Source organism: Erpetoichthys calabaricus, chromosome 13 (genome assembly GCF_900747795.2).
Source record: "Erpetoichthys calabaricus chromosome 13, fErpCal1.3, whole genome shotgun sequence".
Lineage (NCBI taxonomy): Eukaryota > Metazoa > Chordata > Cladistia > Polypteriformes > Polypteridae > Erpetoichthys > Erpetoichthys calabaricus.
Window position 1 is genome coordinate 129,410,389 of NC_041406.2, and position 16,468 is coordinate 129,426,856.

A 16,468-nucleotide genomic window follows, 5' to 3' on the forward strand; every position below is an offset into this window, starting at 1 on the left:
GCTTAAGATAGGAAACCGTTCTATGCTAGAAAACTTCGGATTGCACACTCATAACCCCACTCAAAGCCAATTGGTTATAAATCCCTACCCTGGATTTTCAGGTAACAAAGAATATTACAATAAAAAATGTACTATGATTTTTATTATTAACATTACTTACATTATCTTTCCCTATTTGGTAAATTGCACACCCATGCACTAAATACAATATGTAATTAGACAAATAAGAGTTTGAAAATGAAAAACTAAAAAATTTCTAAGGTGCTTGACAAAGAAAAAAGTAATCCAAGAAAGCTTGTCATATACTGCAGAGTAGCTGTATATATATCTCAGCACATTACTAATGTTTGTATATGGCCAATCTCAGTTCCTAAATAGGCAAGTGGAATGTATGGAGTGCCACAGTCCTATGAGGAAGCCCAATAAAATATTAATAATTATTACTCTGATATTAATTATTGTTTATTGCCATTAACATCAGCAGTTTCATGGAACTTGACATAAAAACATCTAAATAAGTTGAATACTAATCATCAGTGGATGGCATGGTGGCACAGTGGTAGCGCTGCTGCCTTGCAGTAAAAAGAGACCTGGGTTCGCTTCCCAGGTCCTCCCTGCGTGGAGTTTTCACGTTCTCCGGGTGCTCCGGTTTCCTCCCACAGTCCAAAGACATGCAGGTTAGGTGCATTGGCGTCCCTAAATTGTCCTTAGTGTGTGCTGTGTGTGTGTGTGTCCTGCAGTGTGCTGGCGCCCTGCCCGGGATTTGTTCCTGCCTTGCGCCCTGTGCTGGCTGGGATTGGCTCCAGCAGACCCCCGTGACCCTGTATTAGACTAATCATCAATCCCAAAAACCCTCAACCAGTTTAATAAAAACACTTAGCATAATCTTCTGTACTTTTTTTTTTTACAAAAAGTCAAGATGTTAAGCTCATGTACAGTGCATCCGGTAAGTATTCACAGTGCATTACTTTTTCCACATTGTTATGTTACAGCCTTATTCCAAAATGGATTAAATTCATTTTTTCCCTCAGAATTCTACACACAACACCCCATAATGACAACGTGAAAAAAGTTTACTTGATGTTTTTGCAAATGTTTTAAAAATAAAAAAACTGAGAAATCCCATGTACATAAGTATTCACAGCCTTTGCTCAATACTTTGTCGATGAACCTTTGGCAGCAATTACAGCCTCAAGTCTTTTTGAATATGATGCCACAAGCTTGGCACACCTATCCTTGGCCAGTTTCGCCTATTCCTCTTTGCAGCACTTCTCACGCTCCATCAGGTTGGATGGGAAGCGTCGGTGCACAGCCATTTTAAGATCTCTCCAGAGACATTCAATCGGATTCAAGTCTGGGCTCTGGCTGGGCCACTCAAGGACATTCACAGAGTTGTCCTGAAGCCGCTCCTTTGATATCTTGGCTGTGTGCTTAGGGTCGTTGTCCTGCTGAAAGATGAACCGTCACCCCAGTCTGAGGTCAAGAGCGCTCTGGAGCAGGTTTTCCTCCAGGATGTCGCTGTACATTGCTGCAGTCATCTTTCCCTTTATCCTAACTAGTCTCCCAGTCCCTGCCGCTGAAAAACATCCCCACAGCATGATGCTGCCACCACCATGCTTCACTGTAGGGATGGTACTGGCCTGGTGATGAGCGGTGCCTGGTTTCCTCCAAACGTGATGCCTGGCATTCACACCAAAGAGTTCAATCTTTGTCTCATCAGACCAGAGAATTTTCTTTCTCATGGTCTGAGAGTCCTTCAGGTGCCTTTTGGCAAATTCCAGGCGGGCTGCCATGTGCCTTTTACTATGGAGTGGCTTCTGTCTGGCCACTCTACCATACAGACCTGATTGATGGATTGCTGCAGAGATGGTTGTCCTTCTGGAAGGTTCTCCTCTCTCTACAGAGGACCTCTGGAGCTCTGACAGAGTGAGCATCGGGTTCTTGGTCACCTCCCTGACTAAGGTACTTCTCCCCCAATCGCTCAGTTTAGATGGCCGGCCAGCTCTAGGAAGAGTCCTGGTGGTTTCGAACTTCTTCCACTTACGGATAATGGAGGCCACTGTGCTCATTGGGACCTTCAAAAGCAGCAGAAATTTTTCTGTAACCTTCCCCAGATTTGTGCCTCAAGACAATCCTGTCTTGGAGGTCTACAGACAATTCCTTTGACTTCATGCTCGGTTTGTGCTCTGACATGAACTGTCAACTGTGGGACCTTATATAGACAGGTGTGTGCATTTCCAAATCATGTCCAATCAACTGAATTTACCACAGGTGGATTCCAATTAAGCTGCAGAAACATCTCAAGGATGGTCAGGGGAAACAGGATGCACCTGAGCTCAATTTTGAGCTTCATGGCAAAGGCTGTGAATACATATGTACATGTGCTTTCTCAATTTTTTTATTTTTAATAAATTTGCAAAAACCTCAAGTAAATCATTTTTCACGTTGTCATTATGGGATGTTGTGTGTAGAATTCTGAGGAAAAAATGAATTTAATCCATTTTGGAATAAGGCTGTAACATAACAAAATGTGGAAGAAGTGATGCGCTGTGAATACTTTCCGGATGCACTGTATCACACAACATGAGCAGTGTTCTTGTCATGATAAGGTTTAGCTATTCACCAGACAGAATAGAAACTATTCCCTGTTACTTCTTAACTTTGTTTTGCAAGATTGGAGTAGGACTGTGCTTCAGGTCATTTTATGCAACAGACATCACCAGTGGCAGTCTGATGCATCCTCTAAGACCTTTAACACATCTAAACAAGATGCTGGCCTTTTTTTCTCATTTTCGTACTTAAACCTTTTCTCCTCATTCTTCCTTTTTTCCCCATTACTGAGCAATGCTTACAGCCTTGTTACTTTTTTTATACGGACTTCAATAGATAAATCATGAACACTGACTTTAGCTAAAACAAAACAGTCCTGCAAATCCCTACAGGTGTTTATATGCTTTGTGACTCTGTAGATTAAATATAATAAACTGATCTTTGAGAGATTATCCCTGGGCAGTAACAACTGAGAACCTTTCTCCATTTAGGCAATATCAAACTGACTGTGATTTGGTGAAGACCTAGAGCTTTGGGAATGGCTTTTTACCATTTTCCAAAATGATTACAACTTTTTCATGGATTTTTGGTAATCTCATTTGATTGTTAAATGATATGTCACTCACACTCATCGGTTGACAACTTCAGAAATGATGTTGGAAAGGTAACACTGTTTGGTTTTTTAATGAACTATCATTTTTATTGTTAGTCAAGCAATGAGAAGTCAAGCAAAATTACACATTTTATTGGATAACTAAAAAGATTAATAAGCATGATTTCGAAGCAGCTCTGGCCCTTTCTTCAAGAAAGATGATGAAGGGGCCTGAGCTGCCTTGAAAGCTTGCATACAAAAGGTGTCATTTTGCTTGACTTCTCATTGCATCCATTATGGCTATCAAGGTACATCACTAGAAGCAAATAATTAATGATAGATTTGGCAAGGCTGGTACTACATCTTTTCCCATCTTTCTTTTTTGGGTTTGGCTATTATACTTAAATGACAGCAACTGAACTAAAAATTCTCTAACACAAAGAAAAATACAAACTTTTTATTTTTTTTTAATTTAATCAAAAGGACTAAGGAGCGACAACAACAGAAATCATATAACACAGAAGCAGCTGGCCTCAGTTTTTCTTTAGGGTTTTCCAGGAAAAACAGAGAGGTTTACTTTCATGTTTAAATTTACTTATTTGGCTAATGTATTGTCCAAGGCAATTTACAACATTTGAGATAAAATTGGGCACATTTCTTTTGTTTTTTCCAGCTGCAGCACAGGTAATTGAAGTGAATTGTTCATGGTCATATGGTATCAGTAGCAGGATTTAAAGCCCAAAACCACTATGCTCCACTGCCCTACTGCTGATTTTACACTGCTTTTTCCAAGGTCAAAAAAAAACCAAAAAAAAAAAACACAGCTGTATTCTTTTTCCCCTTTTACAATACAGAAAAGTGCCATTGTTTTAAATATTTTCACAATGCACAGAAAAACAGAAAACTGAAAATGCAAGAGAGAAAAAAACTACTGTAGAAGTTCGAGTCGGGGTATCTATGACATGTTCACCAAACCAAAGATCAAGGACCAGAAACTACTATAGACTTCCCCATCACTTAACATGTTTTAACAGCCAAAATAAAAGTATTTCACCCTAATGCAATGGTATGTAGAGATCAGAGCCTGAACAAAGCAGTTAACATTATTTCAGTGCAATATCAACAAAAAATTTTTATGTATATGTTGGAGTGCTAACTCATGACTAAACTGAATTTCTTGACTTTTTCTGCTTATGTAAATTTTGTATGTCTTACTCTTCAGCTGTCCCTGTCTAATAGGCTCTTAATCTTGTGCTCTGTAGATATATAGGAAAGCATGACTGATCTTGTCTCTACCAGCTAGTGTGTAGAATATCATTCTCAATAGTTCAGTAATGCTTCACCAGAAGAGCGAGCATACATACAGTACATACACACACACAAACGCACAAAATGGTTGTATGGCAGTTCTTAAATTAAAAGGTGGTATATCCTCTTCTCCTTAACTAATTTCAGGCAGTTGTTAAAGAAAGTCAGCATAAAGGACAGAAGGTAGGAGTCAACAATAGTCAACATCAATGGGTAGAATGCCAAAAGCTGAAAAATCATCTTAGCATGTATTACTTAATTTTATCCACTAGATGGCAGCAAAAGACAGTAATATGAAGAGAGTTCAGCAGACTTCAGCTGTAAATTTGTCTTACAGCTCTTCAAACACCAGCAGTAGCTTACATCCCCAAAAATAAAAAACTATACAAAAGATGTGATATGTATCTTAACACTAGAATTACCAAAGCTTACGAAAAAACTCGTAAATCCAGCCCACCTTAAATCCGCTCGCACCTCTCCATCAGCATCTTTTGTCTTGTAAATGTGTTGATAAGCCCAAGCAGCCTACTATCCCATCCTCCCACCGCCGCAGAAAGTGCAAAAACCTCTCCCAGTTGGTTTACAAGGGGGTCAGGTACCTAGAGCTGTATAGGATAAAAAAACATTGTTATTTGGAACACATGCATTTCACATGTGTTCCGTGTCTACAAAGATCTATGTAAGTGTAGGATGACCGGAAATGCAAGAAATGTTGAACACGTACCTAACAGAATCTTTTTCCATGTTTTAGTATTAATGACAAAATTTTGACATGAAGTGTATAATGTGTGAAGACTGAAGTCCAAATAACAAATAAGCACTTTCACAAAAGGTACAACAGAACAAGTGTGCTTTCATTCAAGACTATAACCGAGGAAAAAGAAAATCGGGTTAGTGTGGTTCGTTGTAGCAACTTCTTTGATAGTACAGCGGTAAGAACTGCTGCCTCCTATTCAAAATGTCACCAGTTCGAGCCTCCCTGCGTCTCAAAATAAACGTTTTGAGTAGTGAGCTGCTCTTATTGTTACTATTATAGCAATAAAAACATACATTTGATTTGAGTATGTAACAGCCAGTGTAAATGTATGGCACTTGTAAGGTTGGCTTTTTTTTTTTTTTTTTATTCAGTTTAATTCTCTCAATCACGTTCGCCCCGATCTGACACTGTTAGTTTTCAAATAAAGACGTGCTATTACAGAGGTGAACTTAGATGAGGACAAGGGTTCTACATCGAAGAAAGAGAACAGAAGCACCAGTTCCCCCCACCCCATACGAAACGTCCACTCACATGTAAGAAAAACACAGCTGCACCAGGTGTAAAGGTGAAAGATGGCACCGTTAAGATGCACCAAGAGGTTGGGTGTCATCCTGCCATACACCTGTCCTCCAATGAAGCAGCACGGCTTACAGAGCTCACCAAGGTATCATGCAAAGTCCTGTTTGTGATTATGTTTTGTGATTGTCTTTACGTAAGAAACATTTATATGTTACTTATATAAAAGCCAGATCGAATGTTATTTACCTTGACTTATTTACTTATCTTCCTATAGCGTAGAGACTGCAGAGCTTTCTCTGTTTGATTGACAAGGGCATGCTCACAAATTACAAGTGTAATGCAACAAAAAATGCCTGCTGACACTTCAGTACGCGATCAATGATATGAGAATGCAGTCAGAATTGTTTTTTGAGCACATACACTGTCCAGATCTAAACACTAGCGTGGAGAGTCGCTCACATACTGAAGAGTCTATAGCTGCAGGTGGAAGCTGCCGTCAGACTTTTGTAGTCACTGTACCTTGAATATAAAAGTCAGATCGAATGTTATTTACCTTGAATTATTTACTTACCTTCCTAAAGCGTAAAGTCACAAGTAAGGTGCAGAGCTTCACACTGACACAGTACATGCGTACTGAAGTGACTTTAGCTGCAGGTGGAAGCTCCTGTCCTACCCTATGCAACTGTGCTTGTTTTTTTTCAGGAAAAGATCCCAGTCACCCCACAGGAGAAAGACATTCCGAGACTAAGGTCATAAAGCTTATGAAACCGTTTTTGGACAAAGTCAGAATCATAAAGACAGTTGCGTGGAGCTTCCACCTGCAAGTACACATGTACTTTGTGAGCATGCCCGTGTCTATCAAACATTGGAAGCTCTGCAGTCTACTTGTGACTTTACGCTGAAGGAAGATAAGTAAATAAATCAAGGTAAATAAACATTCGATCTGGCTTTTATATAAGTAACATATAAATGTTTCTTATGTAAAGACAATCACAAAACAATCACAAATAGGACTTTGTACGATACCTTGGCGAGCTCTGTAAGCTGCGCTGCTTCATTGGAGGACAGGTGTGTGGCAGACTGACTGGCAGGAAGACACCCGACCTCTTGGTGCATCCAAACGGTGCCATCTTTCGCCTTTACACCTGGTGTAGCTGCGTTCTTATATGTGACTGGACATTTCATGTGAGGGGTGCATATGTTCTCTTTCTTCGATGTAGAACTCTGGTCCTCATCTGAGTTCACCTCTGTTATAGCAAGTCTTTATTTGAAAACTAACACTGTCAGATCGGGGCGAGCATGAACACAACTGAGAAAATAAAACTAAAAAAAAAAAAAAACGCTAACCTTACAAGTGCCATACATTTACACTGGCTGTTACATACTCAAATCAAATGTATGTTTTTATTGTATAATAGTAACAACAAGAGCAGCTCACTAATCAAAAAGTTTATTTTGAGACGTGGTGAGGCTCGAACCGGTGACCTTTTCAATAGAAGGCAGCAGTTCTTACCGCTGTACTAACAAAGAAGTCGCTACAACGAACCACACTAACCCGATTTTCTTTTTCTTTGGTTATAGTCTTGAATAAAAACATACTTGTTCTGTTATATTTGTACCTTTTGTGAAAGTGCTTATTTGATATTTGGACTTCAGTCTTCACACATTATACACTTCATGTAAAAATTTTGTCGTTAGTACTAAAACATGGAAAAAGTTTGTCTTTTAGGTATTTGTTCAACATTTCTTGCATTTCCTGTCATCCTTCATTTACATAGATCTTTATAGACAAGGAACACACGTGAAATACATGTGTTCCAAATAACAAAATATTTTTTTAGTCTATACAGCTCTAGGTATCTGACTCCCTGATAAACCAACTGGTAGAGGTCTTTGCACTTTCTGCAGCGGTGGGAGGATGGGATAGTAGGCTGCATGCTGCTTGGGCTTATCAACATATTTACAAGACAAAAGACGCTGACAGAGAGGTGCATACAGATTTAAGGTGGTCCAGAATGACGAGTTTTTTCGTAAGCTTTGGTAATTCTGAAAAAGAAATGAATTTGGATGAATTTGGATTTTGCACTCTCTCCAGTCTACAGCTAAATGTAACTCAATTTTGATTTTTGGCCCATATCCAATTTTTGTTTGACTGTTCAAATTAACTTTACAAATTATTCAAATTCAGTACTAGAGTGTATAGATATCTAACCTGGATATGCCCTGTATGAATACACTTATAAAAAATACATTTTCCAAAAAAATAAAAAAAGATAGATGTGAACTACTAAACCACTATGAACACCAACAGCATGCTGGCTTGCTGCTTCATTTTCAGTGTAGGAAGTCTGAAAATTTAGCCAATGCAACTAAGGAAGAGATAAAGAAAAGATCACAGTTTCTGCTTTGAGAAGATTTATTACTGCTGTATCTGTGTGTACAAACCAGTAGCCAGGACTGAGGATGTGGAGAATTTTGATGTAAAACAGTAGTTTGCCAGGATCTGTATGTTGAGTTTAACATTCAATTACTTATATCAACATCTGTTTACAAGACTCTCTCAGAAATCATGCACTTATTGTACAAAGTGTTTAATAGGACCAACACATTGCTAATATTTCATCAGCACACTGTTTCTGTACTGAAATCCATCTCCTACTTTCAACATTGAGATATAATTAAAGTTGCAAAAACACTGACATAAAATTAATTGGGGAGTGTAAATATCAGGAAATTTTAATTCAAGCATTTAAATGCAAGTCATATATGGATTTGGTATCACACAAAAGTAGTATAAATCACATTTCAAAAGTTCTGATTCTGTGTGTGTGTGTTTTCTTTTTTGACTTTCACATTTTCTAAGAAAGATTGGATTTGTACCATAAAAGGGTTGAAAAATCTGAGGTGAAGTGCACTCACTTGATAACCTTTGCCAATGAAAGCATAGCATTGTTTTACATAAGAAACTTGACAAATTAGAGGAGACCATTCAGTTCATCAAGCTTGTTTGTTTAGCCAATAGCTAAACTGTTACAAGTTCCAAAGCAGAATGGTGTAATCAAAAAACTTCTACATTACTGAATTTATTCCTTTAAACATAGCCTCCTTGTACAGTTTCTGAAGAAATCCTAGAATAACAAGCTACTTAAGACAAAGCAGCCAGACCCACTAGTATGGTTCTTAAGAGACAAGTGTTTCTTAAGCAGAATTAAGATGCCAAGTGGGATAGGTCAGCTAAGAAAGATGTATTCATTGCCAAGGTACTTTAAACAGAGGCAACAAAAAAAAGTCATTTTCCAGCTACTGTCTCCAACTACAGCTAAATAAAACCAGAATTTAAAACTTCCGTTTTCTTACTAGTAACAAAAAGCTAATTACAGCACTATGTAAAACAAGCCACGATTCAGCTCAAAATGTAAAGGGAAGAGTCGGATGCACACTTGTCAAACTGCAGTTTTTCAAACTCTCTTTAGCCAAGGCTATTTGCTAGTTTTGCTGTCTTTTTTAGTTTAGGTGCTATAATGTGACAGAAGTGTATAAGTTACTTCTACTATTTAATGTGAAAAAAAAAAAACAAAAAAAAATTCAAATATTTAAAATCTGCAATGTCTAGAATGAACAACGGCCAATGTAACACCTGCTTTGAATTCTACAGTGCCCTTCCATTTTGAGCACCATTCTTTTTAGCCTGAGCTACAGAGGGTACTTGTCTTTAAGCATAAGTAAATAATGCTTAATATAAAGACACCAATGAAACATCAGTCAACTGTACTGTCATTTTTTCTTCTTTCAGCTGTTTGTCTCAAGGAAAGAAATAAACATTAAAAACAGACAACCTGTATCTTTTCTATAGTGCACTATACCATACTCTAAACATCTCTACTATGGCTACTAGTGAGGGATACTATTGGTTGCAATATGGCTGCAATTCTTAAACAACACATTACACACAGAGATGGGAACAACTGCTGGGTACACCTTCACAAGTGTCTCCGACTATTGTCCTTCAAAAAGTACTAGATCATGTATAAGGCACAACAATGTTTGTCACCATTACCAGTGCACATTTTTCTCCCTCCCTCCTCCATATCTTTCTGGGCTTTAGTGAGACTTTTCTCAATGCAAACGCTTGGTCTGCAGGACTCACAATAACACAGTATATAACAAAAAAAGTACATACCCTTCTCTTCTGGGCTTTAGAAATTCGACACGATTTCAGATTCTGTTGCTCTCCACTCTCCATGGATAAACACTCAATCCCATTTTCAAGTGGCTTAATCTGTGCATTAAATAACATACAAAGCTTTACTTTAGAACATTACTCTTTCCAAATAATAATAAATATATTCAGTATGCATGCTGATGGGTGTGCCAAGCTAATGGCATCATATTCAAAAAGACTTGAGGATGTAATTGCTGCTAAAGGTGCATCGAAAAAAGTATTGAGCAAAGGCTGTGAATATTTATGTACATGTGCTTTCTCAATTTTTGTATTTTTAATAAATTTGCAAAAATCACAAGTAAACTTTTTTCACGTTGTCATTATGGGGTGTTGTGTGTAGAATTCTGAGGAAAAAAATGAATTTAATCCATTTTGGAATAAGGCTGTAACATAACAAAATGTGGAAAAAGTGATGCGCTGTGAATACTTTCCGGATGAACTGTATTACACAACATGTGCAGTGTTCTTGTCATGATAAGGTTTAGCTATTTACCAGACAGAACAGAAACTGTTCCCTGTTACTTCTTAACTTTGTTTTGCAAGATTGGAGTAGGTCTGTGCTTCAGGTCATTTTATGCATATTATATATATATATATATATATATATATATATATACACACACACATACACACACATACATACACATACATACACACACACACACACACACACACACACACACACACACACACACACACACACACACACATATATACATACAGTAAACCCTCCTCCATCGCGGGGGTTGCGTTCCACATCCACCCGTGAAATAAGAAAATCCGCTAAGTAGAAACCATATGTTTATATGGTTATTTTTATATTGTCATGCTTGGGTCACAGATTTGCGCAGAAACACAGGAGGTTGTAGAGAGACAGGAACGTTATTCAAACACTGCAAACAAACATTTGTCTCTTTTTCAAAAGTTTAAACTGTGCTCCATGACAAGACAGAGATGACAGTTCCGTCTCACAATTAAAAGAATGCAAACGTATCTTCCTCTTCAAAGGAGTGCGCGTCAGGAGCAGATGTCAGAGAGATAGAGAAAAGCAAACAAATCAATAGGGCTGTTTGGCTTTTAAGTATGCGAAGCACCGCGGCACAAAGCTGTTGAAGGCGGCAGCTCACACCCCCTCCGTCAGGAGCAGAGAGAGAGAGACAGAGAAAAACAAAGAAGCACAAATCAATACGTGCCCTTCGAGCTTTTAAGTATGCAAAGCACCATGCAGCATGTCGCTTCAGGAAGCAGCTGCACAGAAGGTAGCAACGTGAAGATAATCTTTCAGCATTTTTAGACGAGCGTCCCTATCGTCTAGGTTTGCGAACAACCCCCCTGGCTCAATCCCCCTACGTCAGGATCAGAGAAATACCGCTTAGAATTAAGGCCAAAAAGTTCTATCTTGGTCTCATCAGACCAGAGAATCTTATTTCTCACCATCTCAGAGTCCTTCAGGTGTCTTTTAGCAAACTCCATGCGGGCTGTCATGTGTCTTGCACTGAGGTATGTGTGGAGACAACCAGGCACTGCTCATCACTTGTCCAATACAGTCCCCACAGTGAAGCATGGCGGTGGCAGCATCATGCTGTGGGGGTGTTTTTCAGCTGCAGGGACAGGACGACTGGTTGCAAACGAGGGAAAGATGAATGCGGCCAAGTACAGGGATATCCTGGACAAAAACCTTCTCCAGAGTGCTAAGGACCTCAGACTGGGCCGAAGGTTTACCTTCCAACAAGACAATGACCCTAAGCACACAGCTAAAATAACGAAGGAGTGGCTTCACAACAACTCTGTGACTGTTCTTGAATGGCCCAGCCAGAGCCCTGACTTAAACCCAATTAAGCATCTCTGGAGAGACCTAAAAATGGCTGTCCACCAACGTTTACCATCCAACCTGACAGAACTGGAGAGGATCTGCAAGGAGGAATGGCAGAGGATCCCCAAATCCAGGTGTGAAAAACTTGTTGCATCTTTCCCAAGAAGACTCATGGCTGTATTAGCTCAAAAGGGTGCTTCTACTAAATACTGAGCAAAGGGTCTGAATACTTAGAAAAACTGAAATATCACATGGTCCTTTTTTAATAAATCTGCAACAATTTAAAAAATTCTTTTTTTTGTCTGTCAATATGGGGTGCTGTGTGTACATTAATGAGGGAAAAAATTAATTTAAATGATTTTAGCAAATGGCTGCAATATGACAAAGAGTGAAAAATTGAAGGGGGTCTGAATACTTTCCGTACCCACTGTGTATATATATATATATATATATGCTGTCAAATAAACGGACCATACGCCGTGGTGCAACGTTAGGGGCATCGCCTCTGGCGCTGACGTCCGAGGTTCGATTCCCGAGAGGGAGTGCAGTGAAGTGTGTACACCTGATGAGCCCAGAATGAGGGCGAAACACGTGTCGTGTACTCTTTGCATTTATTTGACAGTAAACTATTTCAACCATTCTATGATCTGCTCCTCACAAACTGAGGGCACCATGGCGGATGTTAGTAGATTGCTGATCAACCACAAGCGTTACCTGGTAGGTAACCACCCATACAATCAGATTGTGACACAGACAACGAATGCCGTGAATATATATACACACACATATCAACATATATATACATATATACACATATCAACATATATATACACATATACACATATCAACATATATATACACATACATATACATAAACACACACACATACATCCATCCATCCATCCTCTTCATATATACATATATACATACATACATAGTGCGTTGTAACACGGGCTGTGATTGTTACATGGGAGGGAGACGACAAATCACAGCTTCCCGCTTTCTAATCGGGCCTGTGATTGGTGTTTTGACTGATGCCTAGATCCCACAGTATGTCCCCTTAGGAGAGGCGTTAGGCAAGTGTAATTGAATAGCGGTGCTGCAAGTTTAGCTTTACACCTGTTTTTAAGGCTTATTGACTGAAAGGGGCTTTCATGAAAAAACTTAGGGCTTTGCTACAGGATACACCCTCCACAAGTTAAGTAAAAACCGACATATCCAGGATCATGCTAAATCATCAACAATTACATCCAGCTAAACGAGTAATCCACGTACGAAAAATACCCCCCAGCTCTCTTACAGCACAATAGCACATTAATATTTACTAATATAGTGCCTCTAAAAACTGCCAATTAACCGAACATCCAGGTCTTCGGAAAGTGTGATGAAGCCGGAGTACAAACGCAAATAGGTAAATTAACTAAAATCCACACGGTAACTACTGTAGGCCGCAAACCAAAAAAGTCCCAGAATCTGTTAGGCAAAAGCCCTCTCCAAAATTCCACTCCATTTTTGAGATATCCAAGTGCCCAGTCTATAGAAACAAAGGCAAATGTTATTGAATTAGCAACAACTGCACAACCAAAAGTATTAAGTAACTTCAGACGGACGGCCTTAATTTCTCATATCATTAAATCCTAGTTTTAGTCAACAGACAACTACAAAACAAAACCCAGGCTTAACCTGGAAGCATCAAAAAACCACACAATATAGCCATTTACAAATTTTCCACATATTTTAATACAATCCAGAACCACATTTTATTTGACAAACTGACTGATAAATTATGTCCGGTAGGGTGGATTCTGGACATTTTACCTAACAGAACACAAAGCTGTTTTCTGCTAGTACTGAAACATTCATGGGGACACCAAGATTGCAGTTTGTCACCTCTTTTGTTTATCTTATACACCAACGATAAGAATATCATCTATTTTAACAACATTGTAAAATATAGCAGTAAAGTTATTGGTTTGCAGCAGACCTTTGTCACTAAGCTGTATTACAAACATGCCAGAATAGTATGACTAAATTCTCTCAGACAGTTGCCATTCTCATTTTTCTAAACTGTTAGCTATTGCCATCAGGCTGCACATTTAGGTTGCTGTGGGTAAAAAGCAACAGATTTAAAAATGCTTTTACTCTCTGTGCTATAAGCATTTTGAATTCTGTAACTTGTAGGGATGATTCTAAATTTTGAATTACTGTTTTATGTACTGTTAAAGAGGACTATTCTTCTTTGTAAAAATCCTGAGTGTGTATATACTATAACGCTGGTTGTCTGTTGTCAAGTCTTGACTTACATTCTTGATTCAGTGTAACAATACCTTATGCCTGGTACTTTCCTGCTGCAAACAAATTTAACCATTGGATAATAAAGTCTAATCACCCTAACAACTGCATCACTGTCTCATCCCTTCTCATTTAGTATGGCTTTGTTAAATATAGATATGGCCTGCACTTATTAATACATCTGTTGATCTTGACGCCAGTACTAGGCACATTCTGCTTCTGAGTACAGTATGCAAGTTCTACTGTTGTTTAAATGGGTTTTCTTCAAATAATCTTTTTTTTTTTTTTGTTCTTTATTTCGTCTTATACGATTTCTCGTATTAGAAATTTGTTAGTTTTCGCATACCCCTTGGGGTCAGAGCGCAGGGCCAGCCATTGTACAGCGCCCCTGGAGCAATTACAGGTTAAGGGTCTGGCTCAAGGGCCCAGCAGAGTAGGATCTCTTTTGGCAGTGACGGGGATTCGAACCGGCAACCTTCTGGATACCAGCGCAGGCTAAGCTTAAGTGTGAGTGTGGATGCGGATGTGAGTGGATTCAAGTGTGGGTCAGGATTATTAAATGTAAAGGTGTGACGTTAGGGTAGACAATGGCAAGCATGCTCCTTAAATGTACTTAAAGAGTGTAAGAACGTTAAAATGTTACGCAATATCAAAATAAGTTCTTAAAAATGTAAAGAAAACCATATTACCGTCTCTTCATCCACTTTGTTACTCAGTTGTTTCAACTCTTCCTCGTGTTTCTGATCCAACTCTGTTTCAAGCTTTGCAATTTCTTCTACTAATTGCTTTCTTCTCTTTTTATCGTTTTTGGGTACAGCATTTTTCATACTCTGAATTTTGGCTGAAAGCACGAAAATACACAAGTGTTTTTTTACCATTTGTTTCAGCAGTGCACATATCGTATACATTTCAAAGGACGACTATTTATAAATCGTGTTTTGCTGGCGAGAAGCAGAGTGCATCAATTAAACTACCCGCACATATAATGTTTACGTGAAATTTGACAAACCATAGTTTTTAACATTAACAACTAAATGCTAAAAACACGTACACGCATGATTACGACCAGTTTACATTTTCCAGGTAATAGTGAAAACAATCTAAGCCACTGTGTTGTTTGACGCATCGCACTATTGATTTCATGTGCAATACTTTGAAACAGTTTTCACCACTCGCACCTACCTTGCAAATCCTTCTTTTCTTTGCGGTGCCTCTTTATGAGCGATTCTTCGTCGGCTTTTATCTCTTCCATTATGCTAGTATATTGTCAATAAAAAAATAATTTTATATCTTCCTGGACAGTATATCTCTGAATATCAACCACGAGAATCTCTTAACCTTTCACCTTTAACAGTATTTCTTTTTCAACTGGATTGGATATCACAACAGGGTCAAACAGTACGCTGGAGCCAATGAAAGACGGGAAAGAATCACGCGGCAGATGCGCAAGGTCTTACTGGTATTGTAGTTTTTCTTCGGAATAAAAGTCTTCAAGCTGTAACGACCATAGACATAGAATTACCCATTCTCGAATTACTAGACGCCTCATGACCAGCAGCATCGTACGTCAACGTCGCGGCCATATTGCGAGTGGCATTGCTATGGAGTCAAGTGATGGATAAAGATGCCTCAAGCATGTACTTCTTGGGATTGTACAAACCGCTGTACGCTCCAAACCAGATCACAAGGAGTACATTTCATAGGTAAAGCTAAACAATTGTTTTGGTTATATTTGGCCATTAGAAAATCCCGTTTTATAATCTTAATTTTAGCTACGCCAGGCTAAACTAGCAAAGCTATGCATTTATGTGCTCAAGTGAGCCTCCAAACAACGTTTTGACTAAACGTATTTAGTCACTAACTATGTAGATTGTTGTTAGCTGTTAACATTTCTCAAACTTTGTAAGTTTCCCAAAGAAATCCACCTCAGGAAGCAGTGGGAGGTAGCCCTTAGACGGGATTTTGAGAAAGCTGTCCTGTGATGTGTGCCGTGCTAGTTTGGTAACAGGTGCTGTACTGGCATCATATGATCAAAGCTATCACTTGCTCACATTAAAAAACAAAGGAGGTTTGATGATTCCTTCTGAGGGTCCAGTCAAGGTGGTCAAAGTAGCTGAGCGTGTTGTCCGACAGTCGACATTAGGGCAAGCTGTCAGTGTATCTTTGATCAATCAGTTTGTTCGGGCTGAGATTGGTTCAGATGATGTGTTTTTTCTCAAGGAGCATATTGAGGAAACACAGTTTGAAATTGACGGCGTCAATCATTTTATGCTCATGTCTTTAGTTGTGTCTGTCTTCCACAAACTAAGGCTGCACCATATTGCCAGACTGAATACTCTCAAATTACAGAGTGGCAACACACGGAAAAAGCTATGTAAAAGTTCTGTTTCATGGATTTTAGATCCTATCCTGTAT

The 16,468-nt window shown here is 38.8% G+C and overlaps 1 protein-coding gene across 1 annotated transcript in view; it reads right to left on the minus strand.

The window, feature by feature from the left end:
* Nucleotides 1-15,410, minus strand: part of otud6b (OTU deubiquitinase 6B) — a 31,100-nt gene extending 15,690 nt beyond the window's left edge. Inside the window, exons 1-3 of the mRNA XM_028817787.2 lie at nt 15,236-15,410; nt 14,743-14,894; nt 9,907-10,005 (exon numbers count right to left, since the gene is read on the minus strand). Of these exons, the coding sequence (XP_028673620.1) occupies nt 9,907-10,005; nt 14,743-14,894; nt 15,236-15,305 (321 nt within the window). The 5' untranslated portion in view covers nt 15,306-15,410. The remainder of the gene's footprint in view (nt 1-9,906; nt 10,006-14,742; nt 14,895-15,235) is intronic.
* Between the last annotated feature and the right edge of the window lie 1,058 nt (nt 15,411-16,468).